The 24,044-nt window shown below is 48.4% G+C and overlaps 2 protein-coding genes across 6 annotated transcripts in view; one reads left to right on the top strand and one right to left on the bottom strand.

The window, feature by feature from the left end:
* The window catches only part of LOC144724968 (serine/threonine-protein kinase Sgk1-like), a 41,146-nt gene extending 34,721 nt beyond the window's left edge, over positions 1 to 6,425 (top strand). For 3 of the 4 annotated variants that reach the window (XM_078604334.1, XM_078604332.1, XM_078604335.1), the window contains exons 8-14: positions 109 to 221; positions 827 to 863; positions 1,505 to 1,591; positions 2,525 to 2,620; positions 2,849 to 3,004; positions 3,626 to 3,715; positions 4,824 to 6,424. In XM_078604334.1, coding sequence (XP_078460460.1) covers positions 109 to 221; positions 827 to 863; positions 1,505 to 1,591; positions 2,525 to 2,620; positions 2,849 to 3,004; positions 3,626 to 3,715; positions 4,824 to 4,994 — 750 coding nt within the window. In that variant the 3' untranslated portion in view covers positions 4,995 to 6,424. Of the gene's footprint in view, positions 1 to 108; positions 222 to 826; positions 864 to 1,504; positions 1,592 to 2,524; positions 2,621 to 2,848; positions 3,005 to 3,625; positions 3,716 to 4,823 lie in introns of all 4 variants that reach the window. The other variant, XM_078604333.1, reaches the window with a different exon arrangement.
* Positions 6,426 to 20,244: 13,819 nt separating this feature from the next.
* LOC144724967 (nuclear receptor coactivator 7-like) overlaps positions 20,245 to 24,044 on the bottom strand; it is a 65,390-nt gene continuing 61,590 nt past the window's right edge. For both annotated transcript variants that reach the window (XM_078604329.1, XM_078604331.1), the window contains exon 15: positions 20,245 to 23,774. In XM_078604329.1, the coding sequence (XP_078460455.1) occupies positions 23,639 to 23,774 (136 nt within the window). In that variant the 3' untranslated portion in view covers positions 20,245 to 23,638. The remainder of the gene's footprint in view (positions 23,775 to 24,044) is intronic.

The raw sequence follows: 24,044 nt of genomic DNA, 5'->3' as shown, positions 1-24,044 counted from the left end.
TATTTTGGTACTGGCAAAAGACGTCCCATGATGGTGATGGCTGTGATGTTTCTGCGATGGCTGTGGTGCCGGTTATTCACACGGTTCTTCATTTGTCTTCCGTCCCAGCTGTTCTTCCACTTGCAGCGTGAGCACGTGTTCCTGGAGCCACGGGCCCGCTTCTACGCGGCCGAGATCGCAAGCGCCATTGGCTACCTGCACTCGCTCAACATTGTCTACAGGTGAGATCACCCAAGTTCACGTTGGAATATCCCACGATGCTCCGCGCGCAGGTGATGGGATCATTCCATTTTGAGTGTATGGTAAGGGGTGGCAATTGCAGTTTCTTGAATGTGTATTGAGTGCAGGGTTTGTGTTGAGTGGCTTTGCAAATGCCAGCGTTTGGTCCCTGTGCCAGTAAAAACATGTCTATCCACACCAACCAGACCCGTGTCATTTGCTACACCCAATTGCCACCCAGTTGGATAGGCGGTAGAGCGAGCAGCTCGCAATCGGAAGGTTGCAAGTTCAAATCCTGGTTTGGGGTTGACTCAGCCCATCGTTCTGTCCGTGTCTATAACACAAGTACCGTTTTGTGAGGAAGTCAACAGTGGTTCCCATGGATAGATTTGCTCCCTACAATAGAAATGTGGAATTCACACGAATGGTTCAGGGCTGTAAGCAGGAGATGACGAACTGCTACCAGTGCTCGTTTGAGCATGGAATCACTTCGACTGAAGCAGATTGCATCACATGCGATGCGGTTTCTGGTTTAAACGATCTCAATCTGTTTGGTGAACCCCTGTGTGACTAAATGCGACGCTTCTGTTTTACTTTCCCCCATCAGAGACCTAAAGCCCGAAAACATTCTTCTCGACTTCGAGGTAATTCTAGCATTTTATTTATACCCACAATACACACAAGTGCATGCACTTGTGTGTAACATGCTGTGTGCTGTTAGCGAGTAGCACCTATGAAGGCCGGCACGGCACACGAGCGCGTGGGTGGCCAGCACCACGCCCGGCCGCCTTTGTCTCCCTAGTGGCGATATTTTACACGCAATTATTTGAGGCTGAGTCGACCTGGGGGAGACCCGAGACCGGCTCAAATAATCGTCACTGGTGTTGGCCGTAAGCGGGAATCTCTTAATTATATTTTTATACCCGCGAGACACAAGCGCGTGCACACCAGAGGTCGCAAACGAGTTTTGATTCCTTACCCGTACCCGTACCCGGCCGCACCAGGGTCGCAAATGGGTACCCGTACCCGTACCCTACCCGAAATGAGTGACAAACGGTTACTCACCAGTGACTCACGGCCTACCCGTACCCGGCCGCACCAGGGTCGCAAACGGCTACCCGGCCGGGTACGGGTATCGGGTACCCGATTGCGACCTCTGATGCACACACACACACGCCCGCCCGTGCACGTGCACACACAGATGCTCGCGTTGTGAAATTGTGTGCACGTCCTTCAGACAGCAGCGCAAGGTTTTGACGCTCGTATTTTTTGTTCGCTTCGACAGGGCCACATCATCCTCACAGATTTTGGCCTCTGCAAGGAGGGAATTCAGACCAACGACACCACCTCCACTTTCTGCGGCACTCCAGAGGTGAGCGATTGCTTCTGGTGTTTGTTTGTTTGTTTTTTTCGGATACGAAATTTGTTTTGCAAACCGGAAAAAAACCGTAGCCAACGCTTGAGCCGAACGCGTGGGTGGATCTTCGTTGCACGTGGCGTGCGAGCCAAGCCACCACTCACCGCCCTTCTGTCTCAGAAATGTTATTTGTCCCTTAGGTTTTTTCGGTAAAGTCACGTAGGTAAAAATATTTAATTTAAATTAATAAAAATAAAATTAAAATAAAATCACGACGTTTCGGATACAACACAAGCTTCCGTCTTCAGGTGGAACCGTCACAGCACGATTGCTGTTTCAAGTTACTTGCATCCGAAACGTCGTGATTTTTATTTTTATTTTACTTTTATTAATTGAAATTTTTTACCTACGTGACTTTACCGAAAAAACCTAAGAATATGAATCCTTGCAGTCACGAAAGCTTCAAATCTAGAATTATTTGTACCGTCGTTCTACCAGTCACGGCGCTTGAGTAGGGGGCTCATTTTGACCGGAAGGAACCAGCCAGGGAACTATGTATTATTATTTTTACGATTAGCGACGTACTGTGTGTATTTATCTATGACGTAACACCTTTTGACCCAGGGCAACCAAACAAAAGCCTTGATGAAAATGTTTCACCAAGCTCGTCGCAATGAGCGGGGCACCCCCTAGCGGACAAAGTGCGGCATAGCATCGAAAGTTAAAAGTTAATGTTGGAGGGACCTTGCCTGAGGCCTCATGCAATGCAGTTTTATTATCGATTATAATTTAGACAGGAAGCAAAAAAAAATCACCCTTTCCGTAAGACGGCCTCATGCCGGATTGTTTAGATTTTTGTTCATACATCGTCTATTTGCGCACTTGCCCGACCAAACGTTATTTCGATCAAATCGTTTCCCCCCATCCGCTCCCCCCCCACTCCTACAGTACCTGGCACCCGAGGTCCTCAAGAAGCAGGCGTACGATCGCACCGTGGACTGGTGGTGCCTGGGAGCCGTGCTGTACGAGATGCTCTACGGCCTGGTGAGCGCTCAAGCGACGGTCGCACATCGCGGTTCGCGCATTCTCGCGACGGCGCACGTTTGCGGGCGGGCGGGGGGGCGGGCGAGTCGTCGCCATCGTCGCCGCCGGTCTCTGCCCGACAAATGAGACGCGTCAGTGCGGTAGCCACCGTCGTCCCGCGGTCGACAGACCCCCGCCTCGGTCAAAACCCAAACGGCCCTCGCTTCTTTTCCCCCGCCCCGGTTTCAGCCGCCGTTCTACAGCCGCAATACGGCCGAGATGTACGACAACATCCTGAAGAAGCCGCTGGCGCTCAAGCCGAACATCTCCAACTCGGCGCGGGATCTGCTGGAGGGTCTGCTCCACAAGGACCGCACCCAGAGGCTCGGCGCTAGCGGGGACTTCGTAAGAGACGCCACCGCCAAGCACTCGCACGGAATGTTGTTCGGCGCACGCTCCGTCCCGTTTCCCCCTCTAGTGAGCTGCCCCCGCGGAGTGAACCCCCTGGCGTGTGTATCGCCGCTTCACTCGAGGATTCTTAATGTTCATCGTTTGTTTCCCCCGCCCACCTCCCTCCCCCTCCACACCCACCGCCGTATTGCAATGCATGGACATTCCGCTATTTTTAACTTTACTGCTAATTCAAAAAGAGCCATGTTCTTTTCTCCACCTGAACGATTTTTTATCCATTATTTCATTAGAATGTGCTGCCGCTCAGGTGTTGAATATTAAGTATTGGCGCTTCCCCATTGTCTTCGCAGGAGTGTCGCCTTATCAGCGAGGATATTCACGCCTTTAGCCCATTTCATAGATATTTACATTTTAGGCTCTCTCCATCTTCCTCCAACTGGAGGGATGTCGACACGCGAGCGAGCGGGTTGGGCCGATCACTCCTTCGCATGCCTGTATGTGTGTGCGTCGAAATTCTTTCGAGCCGTACGTAGCCAACCAGCAGCTCGAAAGAAACGAGGTCTCAATCTAACTTTGTTCATTTCGCACACACCCCTTCGCCCTCGCCCCCACCAGACGGAGATCAAAGGTCACGTCTTCTTCTCCCCCATCAACTGGGAAGATCTCCTCTCAAAGAAGATCGTGCCGCCGTTCAACCCCAACGTGGTGAGCCTCACGTCCAACCACCAGAAGCGACGCCACGCTCCAGTGACCCTCCCCCAGTGACCCCCCTCCAGTGACCCCCCCAGTGACCCCCCCAGTGACCCTCCCCCAGTGACCCCCCCAGTGACCCCCCAGTGACCCCCCCCAGTGACCCCCCCCAGTGACCCCCTCCCCCAGTGACCCCCCAGTGACCCTCCCCCAGTGACCCCCCCCAGTGACCCCCCCAGTGACCCCCCAGTGACCCCCCCCAATGACCTCCCCCCCAGTGACCCCCCCCAGTGACCCCCTCCCCCAGTGACCCCCCCGTGACCCCCCCAGTGACCCCCCAGTTAACCCCCCCCAGTGACCCCCCCCAGTGACCCCCCCCCCCAGTGACCCCCCCCCCCCCCCCCAGTGACCCTGGTGCAAGAGTCCCTCGGTTATCCAGGACGGCCACAATGAACGGGCTCATCAGAGATTGTGATCACAAAGACCAGGGCTAGGGCAGCGGTCCTAGCGAGCTCAGCACACGCATCATCGGTGCTCAATGATCAAGCAGCTGGCAAGCAACAACAACAACGACGATTGCATTTAAAAGCCTGATTTGGGGCATGTGCGTGACAGTACTAATGTCACGGAGGAGACCCAGATCGTCGTCTTGGCTTATTTATTTACGTTTAATTACTCTCGCAACGCACGTAGCCAACTGTGCTAATCGGAGGTATGGGGAAAGGGCAACATGGCTAACGGCCCGGAACAGCGTTTATTCCGGGAGCTAATTGAATGTCATTGCCCTTAACGGCACTTGACTGAAGGTAAAGCTCTCCGACAGACGTTGCTGGGCACTGCCCTGCCGTCTGACATCTGGTGTCGTCTCGAAAGTTTGGGTCACATTGGCCTCGGGTATCAGAGAAAGGTGGCCGTCGGGAAGCAAAGCCAATGGGCCAGGCATTGAACCCTCCAGTGCACTTTCTCAAACAACATCAACATGCACATCGTGCGCTTTACGAACTCAACATTTTCTCCCATCGCCCTGCTCCAGGCTGGAGTGAGACCGCCGTTTTTTTACGACCGAGACAAACATGGGCTCATGATCAATCGTTCGCCCTCCTCCCCCTCCCCCCGCGTGCAGAACGGACCGTCCGACCTGCGCCACTTTGACCCGGAGTTCATCTCAGAGCCGGTGCCCGGCTCGTTGTGCCGCTCCCCGGGAGAGTTTGCGGTGAGCGCCAGCTTCCAGGAGGCGAGGGACGCCTTCGCCGGATTCTCCTACGCCCCTCCCAACGGCTCCGCCTTCCTGTGACCTGGCCGCGGATCCGCGCCGAGCGTTCCTTTCGGCTTGCAAGAGGAAAATCTTGATTCCCTTTCCCATCGGTGGGCCCTCCTAACCGCCCGGTTAGCGGGAGGTGGGCAGGGGGGAGGGTGAAGGCTCGAGGGAGTTGCGGTTCGTGTTCGCCGAGGTCGGCGGTTCGATGACTTTTTGGCCGACGCCGACGTGAAAACCTTCTGCAGTCGTGGGGGTTGTTGGTGACTCGACCCCGCCCCCCCCCCTCGGCACCATGTGACCTCCGTCCACGTCGTTCGAGCCGACGGCGATGCGGTGTTTTTACGGATCGGCTACGGAGGAGGAGGAGGAAGAAAAAAATGTACTTTCCTTTTAATGAATATCTAAGCAGATTAATCAAAGTAACGTGTCGGAAGCTGGAGCATAATTCGTTAGACGGACCAAAGCGACATTAGCAGTCAGATCTCAGTTCAAGCGAGCTGGACCTGAACGTGGGAGCGTTTGGATTGTCGATTTTTGTTGTGATTTTATTTCCCGTTCTAATGTTCCTTGCACTTAAGACCAGCCAAGAAGGCAGTAGGAATAAGTGGAACGTTTGTTGTTTGCGAGAGAGAGAGAGAGGAGAGAAGAGAGAGGAGAGAGAGGGGGGAGCGAGCCTGGGCTCGTTGTCTTACAGCGGGCCGGCAGTGGTCGTTGCACCTCCACTTGCCCTTGAAGCTCGCTGTTGATGGCAGATCGACGCGAGAGAGAGACAAAAGCCGATTGTGAAGACGTCCGGCGTGCAGACTTGAAGACTTTCATCAGCGTTAATTGCTGCTCTGAATACTTTCGGCAATTCCAGCAACAACAAAAAAAAGCAACTTTTCCGACGAGCTGGTAATTGTCCGCACTGTTGTTGTTGTTGTTATTGTTTTTGTTGTTGTTTTGTTTTTCGAAAGCCGTATTTATTAATTGTTGTTAATTAGCATAAGAGTGGGCTCAAACTGGAGGGGAGGGGGGTAGAACGCTGTTGTTAGGCTCATTCCGCTGCTCGTTCCGAATTGATCGGTGACAACGCAGCTCACCCTTGGCTTGAACCTCGGTGCGCGAGGCCGTGCGTCTTTTGGGGCGTGAGATTTTAGGGTTTTTGGTTTTAAACGTGCGTAACTGGCAACTTGTTTCCGTCACTCTCGAGTGTGACCGTGCGCGATGCACGCGGTGCAAAACCTAAACACATCACTTCAATAGCCACTAAGGGACCGGCTCATTTTTCCAATGCTCCGGAGAGAGATGAGCGGCCCCGCTGCCGACGAAACTAGGGCGGCACCCACAGCCGACAGCGGTGATCTGCTCGTTACTAGATGGCAAGTTCCCGTCGCACGCACGCACGCACGCACGTACGTATGCACTCACGTACGCACGTACGCACTCACGTATGCACGTACGTACGCACGCACGCACGTACGCACTCACGCACGTACGCACTCACATACGTGCGTACGCACGCACGTACGTACGCACTCACGTACGTACGCACTCACGTACATACGCACTCACGCACGTACGTACGCACTCACGTACATACGCACTCACGTACATACGCACTCACGTACATACGCACTCACGTACGCACTCACGTACGCACTCACGTACATACGCACTCACGTACATACGCACTCACGTACGCACTCACGTACATACGCACTCACGTACGCACGTACGTACGTACGCATGTAACTTGCCCGGTGATGGAGGCAGCTGCAAAGCCTTTGTTATTAATACTGTACACACACACACAGACACTGTTGGATTTGTACGTTAACGTATGTATGCTGAACTTCTTTCGCACCATACATAGTCAACTGTGCTAATATCAGAGGTGCGAGGGAAGGACAAGAAACGAAACACAAAAGGCAACGTGAACACCGCACCTCCGATAAGCACGGTTGGCTACGTATGGTGCGAAAGAAGTTCAACACCATGCGTACATTTCGGGAAACATCCTAAAGTAATGTCGGACCAACCCCACCTGCTCGCTAATTCAACGCGGCTATTTAAAAAATCCGCCGCAGAGCAGAAAATGAAGACCTCCTCAATCCTTCGATCGCCTCGGGCAACCGGTACCGAATCATCGCGCAACATCATCGATGCGGCCGCCGCCGGCAACTCAATCTGGAACTTGGCAAGAGCCCGTTGATGCCACCCAATTCTCCGTATGACGAGACGCGCTTTAAGTCCCTCCCCGTGCAGGAGAGTGTTCTAAAGCAAAAGTTGAGGGGTGCGTCTTCTAATCCGGTACAGGAGTTGCGTGTGCGTGCGTGCGTGGCCAGATTTGTATAACGTTTATTGGCACCGGGCACAAGTTTTTGTTGGTGCGTCTTACTTTCCGGAGAATCTTATAATGCGGAGAAACAGAGTTCTGTTTTGCAAGGGAGACCTGGAGGCTTCAAGTTGCACCGGGCTCTGTCGCCGAAACGTCCCGCTGATGCCGTAAACATCGCAGCCGCGTGCGAATTGGCACAGGCCGTTGTAGCTGTGCAATAGACGAAAGGCTTACGTTTCTATCGATGACAGTTGTGTACGTGTGCAACCAATGCATGTATGGGAAATCAAAGAGATAATGAATGGCAGGTATAATGTGGGTTCTTTTTTTACAATTTGAAGTAACAAAAATCTTTTTGGGTTATTACCGGATAGCGCACGGGTCTTCCGCAAGAGGCAGCTGTTCGTTTGAATGTGAACCTTGGAAAAAATGTATCGATGTCAACAATCTACATGTAATAATGTCTACAAGAGTCAATCAACGTCTTTTGTATTTCGTAATAAGCGTCATTGTTCTTCTGTTTAAAAAGTGCATTGACAAACTGTGGTGAAAATGTTTTTAAAAACGCACATGCAAGAAAACCACGCATGCAAAAAAACAGAAACTCCTAAGCGGACTAACTAACTACAGATGGGCAAAAGACAAACAAATAACCATATTCCTTTAGCGAAACATAATTCTAGTGATCAAGATCAATCTTCGTAGCGGCAGGACGACTCGGATGGAGTGGTGTGTATACTGTAAGAGCAGACAGCTGAATGAAATACGTTTAAGATCTTATGCAGTCCAGGACGTGTACTTCACTAACTTGCGATGAGAAATGAGGACCAGCCAAATGCCAGTCACGCGAACACAATCCACAGAATTATGTTGAAAGGTATAACAAACCTGCACTTCGTACTTAATCAATACTCTGATGGTAGACCTACGGCATTTAAAATATATATTATATCGGTAATGTCGTGGGTCTGCATATTGTTGGCATCGTTTTTTTAAGAACTTTTGACTGGTCTCCATTTCCGCTTGTTAACATGCATACGTGTGTGTGTGTCCGTATATATATTAAAGCGGTTTACAGAATGTTACTTCCCACTGTTAATGTTATAGTCAGTGCCAAAGGTGATGGGTTTAGTTAGTTAGTTTTTTTCATTTAAATCCTAATTTATGATTGCTTGACCCAACTACGCTGGAAGGAAATCACCTCGAGCGCTGCGGGCGGTTAAGTAGTCGATCCTGCAAATTGTCTCTCCGCGGCGGGCGCGAATGTGTTCATCAGGTCTCACGGAAGAGTCTGCGTTTGCCTTGGCACTGGAACGTCGCCCCATGCGGAAGGCAACGATTCCACGAGGACTGCGCGCAACGAGCGTAGCCCCACACCTTCAGCGTTCGTCGCGGTGTCAAAATTTCGTGGACCCGAAAGAGTTGGGAGCTGTTGATTGAGCTGTTCGTTTTGACCAAATGGGAATGGAGACAGCTGCGGATGTAATTTGCCTGGCTCGCCGTACGGTGCTGATAACTTATTATTACTATTATTGTAGCACTCGGCTCGATAGTTTTTTCTAAAATTGCAATTATAATGTGGTTGTTATTGCACACGTATTACCTTTTAGCGTCTGACATTGAAAAGAATGCGCGCGCGCGGTGTTGCAGTACAAGTGTTAAACTTCCAATACCTAAGCTATTAAAATCACTTGGTTAAACGAAACTTTTAATTCACTATTGCGATACCTTCAACATCCCAAGCATGTCACCGTCAACTTCATTTGAGCGTCCGTGTTGTTCCACGCGTTGAGGTTTGCGCGTGTGCATTGCAGAGTTTCTCCCGAGCTCGCGATGTTTCATCTCCAGGTGATGACAGCATCCCCGCGTGCAGGCGAACGCGACAGAGGCACAATGTCAAGCCTCTCATTGATTGTCATAACCGACCGTTGCTGACGACGGAATTTATTCCCGTTCAACGAGTGTCAGTGTTGAGTGTTGAGTGAATTTACAGTTCAGACACCTGCATTTTTTTTTTTTTGGGCTAGGAGTAAAACTGTCAAATTCAAAGTTTGGTTGAATCCCTGGGATAAAAAAAAATATTTTTTCCCTCACTTTATAAGTGCCCGTTCCATCCTATTATAACTTACAAATGATAAGCACCACGATAGGCGACTGAAATTCAGTGTCTTAATAGATATATTCACGAACTTTGGAACAAACGTGTAATTTTTGGTCAGATAAATTAAATACAAAGATTATGATGATGCTTTATTATTGCCTCACATACCCCAGTCCCCAGAGCCACCGATCCTGACCAGATTTGTACAATTGCCATCTGTTCCACTCAGTATATATGGCAAATTCTAGATTTGAAGCTTTCGTGACTGCAAGGATTCATACTGTTAGGTTTTTTCGGTAAAGTCACGTAGGTAAAAAAAATGTAAAGTTAATCATTTTAGCTGTGACGGTCCCACCTGATGACGGAGACTTGTGTTGCCTCCGAAACGTCGTGATTTATTATTTTATTGTATTTCCATTATTACTTTTATTAACTTTAAAAAAAAATTACCTACGTGACTTTACCGAAAAAACCTAACAGTATATATGGAAAACACGGATCACGGCTCATTAATAAGTTGATTGAAAACATGGAACCAGTGGGCTGGAGTTAGAGAACCATTGCCTTGTATAACCATTGTGAACATATTCCTTGCATTAGGTACAGTGTATTACAAGCAATACTCGTTTATGTATACAAATTGTATATAAAAACATAAAATTATATTATACATTACACATTGAATGTGCATCTCAGTGTATATCTTTAGAATGCTCAAATGTGTTAACAAGTCTTGTTAACGAATTTTTAAATGCATAATGCAACGTTTCCAGTTCTGTAAAAAAAAAAAATAACGGTGTATCAATGTAGAAATAAAGCTCACATTGAGCTCACAATCCAAGCGTCCCGGTTTATTTGCAATCAGATATTGTGTCCGCTGACGTGAGTACGTTGCACATCGTGTGAGCACACGTGGTGTGTGGCGTTCACGTCATCCTGACGTCCACAATGGGGCGGGGTCCTTTCCACGGGCACGGCCTGCGGTAGCGACTGAGTCGTGCAAGATGTTATCCCGATTGAGTGAATCTGCGAGCAAATAACACTGGTCAGTACACACACAGTACATTAGACACAGTACACACACAGTACACACACAGATCATTAGTCACAGTACACACACAGTACATTAGACACAGTACACACACAGATCATTAGTCACAGTACACACACAATACACACACACAGTTAATTAGACTGTTCATTAGACAGAGTACGCACAGTACACAGACCGTTTAAAAGACACATTACATGCACAGTACACACCCAGTACATACACACAGTACACACATACACCGTTCATTAGACACAGTACACACGCAGTACACACACACAGTTAATTAGACACCGTACACACAGAGTACACACACACCGTTTAAAATACACATTACACACACAGTACACACACATGACACACACCGTTCATTAGACACAGTACACGCGCAGTACACACACAACGTTGTCCCACGTCACACCACATAACCGCATCTGAGTGACTTCAACCCGCACAGAGAGAATTTTGGGTAGAAATAGGTGAGCCGCATGTGAGTGAAATCGCACAAACCGAGCCCGCAGTAAGCGAGTGAATCCTGCATTGACCGATTGAAAACACCGGTCAACAACAACAAAAAACATTTTTTCTGGCCTGGACTTTTGCAGCTGTTTTAGACTAATTTCAGGGTGCTGATTCCAAATCTGATCTCAGATTTGCTCTATCATATCTCATTTTTATGCTATCGGCATACCCCATTTTCATTGATTTTACCCGAAATTAACTCTGTCACTTATGATTGCAAGTTGTTGCGAGTCAGTGACTGCTTTAGTGTTAAAATATGGTGCTGTATTTTTAGGATAGTGTGTTTATAATATAATTCTATGTAGATATCCACATTTATTTAATATTTTTCTTCTGCAGTTTTTATTGAAAATGCAATATTTGATATCTCAAAAACCTGATGTGATAGACAAAAACTGATGCCAGATTTGGAATCAGCACCCCAAAATTACCCAAAAAACCGTTGGAACACCTTATGCCAGAAAAAGTGTGTTGACCAGTGTTATCATTGTCAATTCTTAAGCTCTGGCTACATGCATCAAATTACGTATACAGTATAAAAATCGTTTCTTTTTTGTTATTCACATCCGCTGCTGCATGCAATGGGTCATTGTGTCCCATGCAGCCACTAGGAGTGCAACCCATTCACGCGAAGGTCAAAACAAGAATCGATTTGAATGGTTTCCAGCTCTCCTGGACACGTGGGCCAGGCGGCTCAGAGGCAGAGCGAGCGGCACACAACCACAAAGTTTGCGAGTTCAAATCCTCTCTTGGGAGGGAGTTTCATTCAGCCCATCATTTTTACGGGGTCGCTAAAGTGAGTATCATTGACGGAGGAAAGTCACCAGTGGTTGTTGTTGTGGATAGACTCACCCCCGCCACTGCAACGTGGAATTTCCACCACTGGCTCGGGGTTGTTCTTCACCCGAGGACGGCTGCTTGCGTTGTGGCCGAAACGTCGTGAGAATTTTATCTTATTATGTTTTATTTGTATTATTTTATTATTTCCCTTCTACGTGACTTTACCGAAAGAACCAAGAATATACTCCCTGAATGCTCAATTGAGGCGGATATCACTTCGACTTTTTGACTTCATACGTCCATAATTGTGAACAACAACATTCGCCAACACTCCACGTTGGGGCCGATTACCCTTCACTACCTTCGGCTTGCTCAAACATTCTGAAACGAAGTTGCCACTGCCCCGTCTTGTTCTTCTCCTAGTCCCGTACGCCTCCTGCAGCTGTAGTTGCAGAACAACGGCACACAGGTTCACATGCAGCTGGTCACGCCCAGGTATATCCTGAGCAACCAGAGGTCGCAACCGGGTACCCGATACCCGTACCCTACCCGATACCCGGCTACCCGTACCCGGCCGGGTACGGGTACCCGTTTGCGACCCTGGTGCGGCCGGGTACGGGTACGGGTAGGCCGTGAGTCACTGGTAACTGTTTGTCACTCATTTCCCAACGTCTTGTCTCTTCTCACAATTCAAGTTCCTAGAATCAACCCACCCACGCCTGCAACATGGCTTTATCCCAGAGGTCGCAATCAGGTACCCGATACCCGTACCCTACCCGTATTGCCGGGTACGGGTACGGCCGGGTACGGGTACCCGTTTGCGACCTTACCCGTTTGCGACCCTGGTGCGGCCGGGTACGGGTACGGGTAAGGAATCAAAACCCGTGTGCGACCTATGTGAGCAACGAAGTGTATCGGTGGATCGGGGCAATTGTGTAACGTTTTACGTTGTCACGCCCGATCCACGTGTACGAAAGAGACTGTGACCGTCCCCCACGACAAGTTACATCGCTGGACAGCATTGCCATCTGCTGGTGGAATTGCACCATGGATGATTACTGGGTTACCACGTGATACTGGTAGGAACCTCCTGGTTACACCAGCCCACAGGGGATTATTGTGTCCGTCATACAGGGAGGGGCTGGGTGGGGAGGGGCTGGGTGGGGAGGGGCTGGGTGGGGAGCGTGGGGAGGGGCTGGGTGAGGAGGGGCTGGGTGGGGAGGTTGGGGAGGGGCTGGGTGGGGAGGATGGGGAGGGGCTGGGTGGGGAGCGTGGGGAGGGGCTGGGTGGGGAGGGTGGGGAGGGTGGGGAGGGGCTGGGTGGGGAGGGTGGGGTGGGGCTGGTCACCCCGTGGTGCCCTTATAAAACTCAACGTCTAACCTACTCACGCCGGCTTGTGCCCGCCCTCACAGTCGGCCATATTTGCGGAATACACCACGCCGCCGCTGACCCTGGCCATTGACCGAGCAACCCAACGTTCCTACCAGCTCCCTCCACAGGAATGTGTTTTAAAAAACTTTTTTTTAAACACGCTTTTATGAAATGTACTAGTAATGGCAGAACTCAACGACTCCAGGAAGTGGCCCCGAAGCTTGCCATAACGTAAGAGACTGTGGTCAATTATAGCCAACGTCAGTTGAGCGTGGACAATTCGACCCAAGCCGAAACATAAAATATAAAAGGAATGTTTTAAAATGTATATTTTTATGATAGAATATAGTATTGTCATCAGTATGACATAAGCATACCAAGTTTGAAGTCGATACCACATTGGGAAGTGGGTTAAAATTGAGTTACAAGATTTGAGGATACAACAACAACAGACAGAGTGAGTTAATAAAAAGCGTGTAAAAAGTTTGAACAGAGATGGGTCACGGCACAGGTATACACGTTTTATTTGTAAATGCAGCATGTACATCATCAAGGCAAGGGGGGGATGCAACTGTGTGTGTGTGTGGTGCACGAGCAGGTAGAGAGGGTGACCCCTCTTTTGGCAGGCACACGTGCCAGCCCTCGTGTTCAACCTTGTGCAAGTCCTTTATTAAATACAACCGGGACGGAATGTAGATTTCAGTGTAAACGGGCATATGCCACCGATTTTTTTTATATAACTTGTAAGGCCACAAAAGGCCACCCATTCTGTATACATTCATTTCCACTGTAGCAGTCATTATACATCATTATTATTTCATCGTGTATTCATTGTACGAGTATCCGGTACTAGGCTACGTCCGAGGATTTCCATTTCTAGGCAATGCCTTAGCAACCCAAAGCGCCTGACATCGCATATCGATGCCCTTGCTGCAGTAGAGCCTAGGGCAAGCCTAGCGACAGCCGTTCCTGTACGATATAAGAAGTACGCAGCACCCGGCCTGTAAATAAATTTCCAAGTAGGTGCGGTGTTACTACGGTTTTTTTTCCCAATTATATACTGAAATTTAATTTAACAACTGTTGCAATGTTTTATCGTGGCTTCAATGGAATTACCCACATTGTTTTTAGCTGTATCTTCAGCATTAGGTATGACTTGGGTGAACCGACTATGGGGGCATTTATATTTTCTTAAGCGTTTAGCACACGACTCGAAACAGTTTAATAACCTTAGGCCGACCCTGTCCTCCGAGTGAAACCGATCAAAAAGTTGATTCTTTACCGAGGAAGGCATCGCCAATACAGTAAAACCTTGGATTGCGAGCATAATTCGTTCCGGAAACGTGTTTCCAATCCAAAGCACTCGTATATCAGTTGTGATCACGTGACGCTCGGCAGACAAAGCGTACACGCGTACTACTCGTATTGCAAGACCTCGCTCGTTTATCAAATTAATATTTATTTTAAAAAATTTGCTCGTCTTGCAAAACACTCGCAGACCAAGTTACTCGCAATCCAAGGTTTTACTGTATTTCTTTTTTTCATCCAGGAGGAATCGGGACATGGGAATGTTTGACGAATTCGATTATTGAGTGTTTGGTACGTGGGAGGAAATCAGAGTGCCCAGAGAAAACCACGAGTGCAGGGGGCAGTGGTGGCGGGTGGGGGATGTCGACATTGGTGGCGTGCAAGCCTGCAAGGGCTGAACTGGCCATAAATGAGAAACCAACCACCTCTACATCATCCGCACCGAGTTTACACAACAAAGGCTCATTCCTAACAGCGTGCTTCAGCCGCACCGAACCTCACAATAATAATATTCAGGGCCTACCTTGGCTCCTCCCACCCTCAACCAGTATATATACAAATACTGTGTTCTTGGAATTTCTCTCACTTGATACAGCTATCGTGCTGTGACGGTTCCACCTGAAGACGGAAGCTTGTGTTGCCTCATTTTTATTTTATTTTACTTTTATTAATTTTAAATTTTTACCTACGTGACTTTACCGAAAAAAACCTAAGAGTATGAATCCTTGCAGTCACGAAAGCTTCAAATCTAGAATCAACGAAGTGGCTTTGTCGCGTGCAAATTTATACTCGAGACGCGTGATGTCGATTCTAAATGCGGAGGGAAGAAACCGGAGGACCCGGAGAGAAATCCACGCGACCACAGGGAGAACATGCAAACTCCAAATATACAGCAGGGTAGGGATCCCACGACCTCCTGTATACCCGGCGAGGAAATTAACATCTCGCCACCGTGGCGCCCCCAATTTAAGTGGAGTACAGGAACTGGCAAGCGCATGCACAGCAGGGGACAGCAGGCAAAGAGGTCAAGGCTCATGGGTTCCTTCCTTTCTCGGAAAAATCAATAAAGCACGTAAATGTGTAGCCTCCTGGCTCCTATGCCAATTTAAATCACAGTGGAATCACTTCACGCCCAACCGCTACACGAATCGGCTAATCGGAGTGTATGACAGAGACGGCGTGTGCGTTCGTTTATCCAGCAGCGGATTGTTTCATTCTGCAAGAGGACATTTCCTTGACGTGGTCGGAAAAATAATAATCTGGAGATCATTAAACACCGAAGGACCTTTGGTGGGCAGGGGCACCGAGGCCAAGTCTGGTACCAGACGAGAGACGACACAAAACGTGCTCCCTTCAACCCAGCAATGACCACGGTCGGTCAGTCCTACGATGCCACAAACCTCCTTACTCATGCACACGAGCCGAGGTTGGGTTTACGAAAATAAAAAAAACTAATTTTGACCATGAACCCCAGAAAAATCAACGGTGGTTTTTCAAAATGTTTCTGAATTTTTTAAAATCCTTTATATTAAGTTCGCTTGCTTGCTTGCTTGCTTAGGACCGTGCAAATCTTTCGGTCGTTTTTTAACCCACTTCCCGTGATCCAATCGAGCTGACATTTTGCACACACACTCGTTGTGCGTGACACTGAATTTTCGTGAAATTTTTGTTCCCAAAATTTTACACTGTTTAGGGAAAAAAATTTCAATATTTATTTACCAATTGGTTAATGCTGGCACACAATCATCTGACCCATAGGTGGCAGCCATCTCAAGCCAGAGGACGAGAGGACTCTAGCCACCCCGATGCCACGCATATAAAGGATTTATAGTGAAAAACTTTGTTTTTACGGGTACATTTCTTTCTGTCGAGTGCAGTTGTTCGTTACTCTCCAGCAATGGCGGTCAATACGTGGAGTGCCATTCGGCGGTGGATAGTAACACTATTGTCTTGCTCCGAGGACACATCAGAACACGAACATAAGCGAACAAACATTTTTCGTTTCGGGTGATGGCAAATCAACTACAAAATTATCCCAATAATTAATGCTTTAAAAACAATGCCTACCAATAGAGGGCGCTAATACTTTGTGTGTGTCGATCGATGTTCTTCAGTGCAAGGCCCGCGGGCCACTAGTGGGGCCCCCGGCACGATACACAACGGGTGAAAACACCCCACCATCATCGTGCTGCCAAACCCCAATGGTTTCAAACGTGTTGAGGCCCTCACGCTGACGATGTCTTATCGGCAAAAGTGGGCCCTCCTTTGCAAATTAGTGAAAAAAAAACACTGAAATATATTGCAGGGTCGTTGTTGGTCTTCAGCTGGTGGCATCCACCAGAATGGATCATCACTGTGTTAGGTGGATTGGCGACCATTGATCTCCTGCGTGTCCTCAACAGAGCGTGAGTGGGTATTGTGTCCTGTATATCAGGGGTTCGGGCCGCTACCGGTCACGTGTCCTGTTAGGAACGGGGCCGCACAGCAGCAGCAGGAGGTGAGAGCGGTGAGTCCGCGCGTGGAACCTGCCCCCATTGTTTTATTATTGACCACTTACATCCGCGCCTCTTCCCCGCACTACGCACTTGTCCCAGTCACAGTGTTGGTGAGCCCACAAGCTCTAACCCCTAGTAGCCAACATGAGTAGAAAGCAAACGTCGCTGGAGAGCTTCTTTGAAAAGGGGGAAAGACCCAATGATGACCGCTCACACTCCCCGGTCCGTGAAAAAATTGTCTTCCACGAAACCGGTCCCTGGTGCCAACAAGGTTGGGGACCGCTGCTGTGTGTGTCATAGGAGGTGGCGGCTGACGAACTCGTGAAAGTTGAGCGACAGAAATATAAAATTGCACTCCCGAATGGCAAAAAATAAACACTGCAAAGCCATTCTAGATTTGAAGTTTTCGTGACTGCAAGGATTCATACGCTCTGTTTTTTTCGGTAAAGTCACGTAGGTAGAAAAATTGTAAGTAAATTAAATCACGACGTTTCGGGCGCAACAGAGGGACGCTTGTGTTGCGCCCGAAACGTCGTGATTTAATTTAGTTTAATGTTTTACCTACGTGACTTTACCGAAAAAACCAAAGAGTATACCGCAAAGCCATGCTGATTTGTTGTTCACCGCGTCTCCACGCCGCACAGAAACGTACAAATTCCAGACAGTCCCAGTCTAGTACTGTAACTACCATAGCATTATATTCATGTGTTTTTTAGATTTGCATGAAGTTGAAAACAAATATAATTCACCTACCAAGTTGTAAATTGGAAAACGTTGTTTTGGTCGTGGAAGATAAATGGGGATTTGTTATGAGCTGACATAACAGGGTTCTGCCCCCCCCCCTCCGCTGAATCAGCCCCAAGCACTCCCCCTCCCCAGGGCGTCGTTTTCTCTGGGCACTAAAAACCCCAAGGAGGAGCCCCCTCCCTGAATAAAGCTTTAAAAAAAAATAAACGGCGAAAGTTTTAATTGGCAAGAGCCCCACATCGCACGTCATCCATACCTCTCCGCTACAGTGGATTTGTTATGAAGCTACAATGGCATTGCAGTCCACCGATGAGATGTCCCGTATACAGCAATGGCTTTAATCTTTAAGGCCACACAAGAGCCTACCGATGTAACGTCTTACCAGTCCGCAGAGTTTTGTGCACGGCATGCAACCACCGCTGATCTTGAGTTGGATGCACAGACGCTTCAATAACACAATGCTCAAATTCATTTGGGTTATGCTTACACAACAGCTACAAGACTTGCTGCAGCATCATTGTACCAGACAGGCAGGACCCGTTCACAAATTGTTCCACTGCGTGCAACCGTTAGAAATTCGCCGACGTGACATCATTGATTAGGAGGTGAAACGATGCACCGATTTGTCGATTAATACAGATTCTTAATCTCACGATACAAGCGTTGAATCATATGGAAGAATCGATGTTTTTTTTTTGTTTCTTTTGTATACATCGCAACTAATGGGTTCATGTCACACCGCCGCTGCAAGCCACGAAGAGGCGCCACCATCCACGGAAACGTTAGCAAGAGCAAGAGTTGCCTGAATGGACTCTTGACCCCTTAAATCCTGACGTGAACTACCTCCAGCGCTAAATTAATACGGGCCACACGCAGCGCCTACGCCACGAAGACTTGCCGAAAAGGGTGGCTGTAATACCCACACTTTACCCCACCATTTACTGAACATTCCAGACAACGATGTCTATGCACAGTTTACCCACAGGTCGACACGGGTGCAGCACGTCTCCCACCCACCCCCCCCCCTCTCTCTCCCCACCATGACCAGAAACTGCCCACCCTCACAGAACTCATTCGTATAAGTTGGCTACACACGAACGGCACGAACGCAACAAAGAAAGCCATCGTCTCACGTCGAATTACCACCGAGTGGAAAACTATACATTTTGGAATCGGTCAACTTTACTGGAGCGGATCTTACTGCTACCACCTTTGTCGGAGCACTGCAGTACACCCTGGAATTGCCGCAAGTGCTCTTTCTAATTCTGCAGCAATGAGCACGTCACGATCCGCCAAAAACGCAAAAATTATTCTCAATGCGGGCCGGGCGCAGTAGCGATGTCAAATGCCCCTTTGAGTTTTGCAGTTTAAGTTCACAAGCGCACGCGGTTTTCCAGAAGTGGAGTGGTGAAATATGTTACCCCCGTTAACAGCTGCTCGAGTTGAAAGCATCACCCGTCTAAAAAAAAAACGAATTTCCTCGCCAAGACCTTTCTTTTTTGCTTTCGTATCCCCTCCTTTATATCCCAACTGCATTATCGGCGTCACGAGGCAACAAAAACTCGGCTCCATCCGGAACGCTCGCCGAAAGCGGCGTGCCACATCGTGTTTTTGGAGAACCGCACCAGAAGACATCACGTCTTAAGTAGCACGAACGTGCCGATTTATCCACACTCGGGGCAGATCTTCATATGCCCTGCAGAAAGCACTTGTCACGTGTCAAACTGAAGAAGACTTCGTTCTCAAGGGCTTGAACAAAGCAAATTATGCCAACGACGAAACTGAACGATTCATTTTAGTCACTGGCTCGCGGTCAGGCCGAGGCCCACCACTGCTCTACGCACTTGAGGAAGGTGGCTTCATCACGGGTGATTGAAAGCCGGACTTCAACCCAGGATGCCAACATTGCAAGCTCAGTGCTTTGACCCAGTGCTCTGGTCCCCCCTGCCCATCCTCGCCGCACTGCTGCTCACGCGAAACTGCAGGAGATTTCAAACGCTCGCCCATCCGGTAGAGGAAGAAACTCTGACAAAAAGGCATCGTGTTGCGTTCCAAATGTTACATTTTACCAAGTGCATCTGTTGAGACTGCAAAAAGAAAAGACAGCGTCTGCCTCCTGCCACACACTGAAGCCACTCATGGCACCCTGCTGTGTACAAGGCGACTGCCAAATACAGATGACTAGTCGCATATTCCATCTTTCTACAACCAAACACAGGAAAACGCAATCGTGTGTATTGTTTTTAAAACCTCTCTGAAATTAGCGAGTTAGTGGGGAAGATTGGCGTATGGGGATGGACTGCATGCACCTGCAAGGCATCAAGTTCTTAGGGTTTTTTTTTTTGTAAATTCATTACATTTCAAGTAACTAATTTCAGTTTTAAACTTCAGTTAATGTCTTCTTTTTCCCTAAAGGAACCTAAATAACTGTTAATGGTCACGGTAACAAGGGACCTTTTTTTCTCACCCAAGTGGAATTGTGACCAAGTTTTTCAATGTGCTCAACACAAGCGGTCACTAGATTATGTCGTTACGTTCCATTACATTGCTCTTATAAGCTTGAAACAAAGTGCACACTACGGAGCGACAGATATGCAATACTTTTCTTTTTTACGAGCAACCAGCAAAATTCTTTCATCAATAACACATCCGCGTGGTCAAATACTAAAAAAAAAAAACCTTCGTTTGCAAAAAGTGGTAAAAATATAGCATCTTGGAAAAACATCGGAATACTGTGTAAGGGGGATGGAGTACGTAACAATGGTGTAGCGATGGCACATTGGTGATCTCACCGTGCCATGAACCCTGCGCTGTGACCCGAGTTTGATTCCTGATAACGGGCATCATCAGCGGCGAGCGATATCCACAACCGGTCCTGTGGCCTTCAATGCACCAGCCCACGCTGATCAGGATGGTGAAGTATGGTCATATAACCCACACCACTGACACGTCAATGGGAAGCCTTCAATCCAGCAGTCAAGTGACAAAGGGCTGTACATTATTCAATTATTTTACTCACGGTTAACCAAAGTCGTAACCGCACGAACGTGCACAGCATGTGAATATTCCATTACATTATTTCATTTAAACGACCAAATACTGGAGGAAAAGTGTCCGGAGCAAAGGTAATATGTGGATATCGTTAAAAAGATTAATATTCTTAAAAGTGTTATAATGCAAGTTTCAGTTTTCCAAGATGCAATATAATTCATCGCACTCGGGGGGGCCAAGCACCAACCGTTTAGAAAACACATTTCAAGTATTGTATTAAAATATAATAAAAAAATTACGTTAATAATAAAAGAAATACAGTAACGTAGAGCCGTGCATTTCAAGCAAATCTCCATATAATGAAGAAACAAACGTCGAATTCAAACTCGTTAAAGTTCCTGCAATGCGTCTATCACATTCGCGAGCTTCACATCGCTAATGGCAGCAAAGGTGCAATCATAATAACCCGACATGACATTTACCAAACCAAGGAACAGCACCGATCTTCGTGTAGTTGTTACTGGACCACAACAACAGAATGATTCAATCACGATTCAGTTAAAACAACCCAGGCCTCGGACACCCACAACGCCTGGCCTACCGCTGCCTTCGAATGCAGCAACTACTCCCGAAAGCACATGCACTCAACTTCCGGCAACTAGCGTTCATTTCAATGAGGTGGTTAATTCGGTCAAACGCGCGTGAAACAAGCCCTGCCAAAACACAGGTCCACGCATCTCCACATTGCCTGACCTACCGCTGCCTTCGAATGCAGCAACTACTCCCAAAAACACATGCGCTCAGTTTACGGCAACGAGCGATCGTTCTAATGAAGGTGGCCACAGCAAACTTTAATTAAGTTCTGCCAACCATGGGCGATTTCCCTTGTGTGTTGAAGAAAAAAACGAGCGCAATGGATGCTGAACTTCTTTCGCACCGTACGTCGCCAGCCGTGCTAATTGGAAGTGCTATACGTCGTTGACTGCCTGCTTGGATTGGTTTTAAGAAAAAACGTAGCACAACAACTAGAGCACGTTTCAAGACCGTTGCTTTTTTCCATCCTGCCATACGAAAACAAATACAAAGCTTCCGCAACAATTACTTTTTGGGAATCATGTACAAAAAATTAGCAAGGAATTTACATGCGGATTGTACAAACACAACCCCTGCAAGAACACCAAACTGTTAAGATTCTCAAGAAGCTTCGAATTACGTTCCTGGTGGTCGTTTCAGCTTTTAGAGTTGTATTATTTAAGTGGAATATAACATGGCTCAAAGACTACTGCGAAGTCTATAACAACGTAGAATGACGATCGCAGCCTCGGATATACTGCAGTCGGAAAGAAAATTGTACAGGACGGAATCCACCATCAAGTTTCGTCTAAAAATAATACGTCACTGGCGCTGCATCAAAGAGTGTTCCGTGAAGATCAATTCAGAGGTTGTCCACGCTTTGAGTGTCTGTTTTTGTGCAGAAGAGCATACTTGTGATTTGTATTTCACATGCGGATAACCCCTGGTGTGTTCACGAAGAGATCCGTTTTAAATATGATGTGTTGTTGAAAGGCTTTGAGGCTAGGACGTTAAAAGCATGAAACTTGCAGATTTTTCCCAAGTTAATATACCAAGTATCATTATTTAAAGTGTAAAAATGTGGCTCAGAACGAGGTCTAACATTAGGTCAAAGGAACATTTCATCAGACCTTGTACCACGAGATGTTTTATCTGCCCCAATTGAAAGGCCAGGCATGGTGCAGGTGGTGCATGAGTGGTCACTCATCCCGATTAGGAAATTAAAACACAGCATGGGAGCGACAACACGTGCAATGTGACCACCCGGGCTTGCTTCACTATTAACAGCGAGCTCTGGGACCTATCAGAGAGAGAGAGAGAGATTCAGGCGCATTGTACAAGGCCATGGCTTATACCAGAAGAACCAATTAAGATGCTACAATTTTTATTTTTTTATTAGCACCTCACGAGACTTTTTCCTGCACCAATTCCTGCATTATTTTTTTCGTTTCCACGATCTAACGGCTCGTTTAAAATCAACCCAAAACCAAAGCTTTGTTTGGAAATCCTGCACACACCATACCGCACCACGTTGGTTTCAGATCACGTTTGACTCAAATTGTGAACGTTTTGCTGGACAAGACCAGAACAATCGCCGATAGCGATCACAAAAGCCCAAACGCGGACAATTAAAGCATTTCACGGCCAGAGATAAGCATCGCATCACAATACTATCGGCAGAGAACTAAAGCCATTCTCGTCACTAATGAGGCTCCCAGTCCCTTTCACATGCTCCAGGCTGCTACGCTGGGGATTGCTGGCAATCCCCGGGCGATTGTGCCGCTTGTAAAGAGAGCAAATAAAAGCGCGTCATTCGTAGGGCGGTGTGATTAAGTGGGCAAGAGAACCTTCTCGCACAGATGAACACAGCCCGTCACCCGCTAACCGACCGGCGCGGCGAGGGCCATGGAAAAGGTGGAGTCCCCAGAGCCGGCAGCGGGCAACAAACCAAACGGTAGCGACGCTCACCGATCACCCCCCCCCCCGCCGACCTCAACGACCCCGACAAAAATCAAACCCACGTACGCACACGCAACAACGAGTGCGTCGTACAACTCGCGTACGGCCACGCGCTCCGCAAAAGCTCACTCCGCCTTTTGTCGCCGAGCCGGACTGCGGTCGGAGCGATCTCCGTAAATATTTCCCCCCCGGGGCCCATTCAGCACGCCGCAAGGAATTCTCGCCACAACCTGCGCCAAAGTTGTGGCGGGGCTGGCGGACCCTTTGGTTACGCCCGGACCTGGAAGGGAACATCTGGTACGCGTCCGTGGAGCCCGTGAGCGAGGGTCACCCTGGCGTGTCTCGCGCTCTTTCATCATCGTCACCTTCGCCGCTGGGCGTGGGGCATGGGTGGTGTCGTGGGGTGGGGTAGGGGGGGGACCCTCGATGGGGGCCACTCGGCCGGGAGACACCGGGGGCTCCTCACTCGAAGGCCCAGACTTCAAGTGCCCGCACGCAGAAGTCGTCGCGGGTGGCCAGCGGCTCGTTTTTGAACGTGTGGCAGCGCCGGCTCGACCCGTGGTACAGGTCGCCTCCCAGCCACAAGCCAAACACGCCGCTGAGGAGGGGGGGGGGGCGCAACGGGTGGGGGGGGGGTGGAGAGAAATCGTGCAGGGATGAGGACGCATCAAAGTAAAAAAATGCGTTCAGCCGATGTAAGTAAAATTGGAAAAACAGGCACCTTCGTCCACAGACTTGTGTTCAGATTAAACAACCGTTTCACGTGTTTCATTTTCATAGAACGCAAACAGCTGAAAGAGTGATACCGTGCTAAGTACTCATTAACTCGGGTATTAACATGTGTCGCTGAATGGTGGATGAAACGATT

The sequence above is a fragment of the Lampetra planeri genome, chromosome 22 (genome assembly GCF_965212315.1).
Source record: "Lampetra planeri chromosome 22, kcLamPlan1.2.h2, whole genome shotgun sequence".
NCBI lineage: Eukaryota > Metazoa > Chordata > Hyperoartia > Petromyzontiformes > Petromyzontidae > Lampetra > Lampetra planeri.
This window is presented reverse-complemented; position numbering and strand designations above follow the sequence as displayed.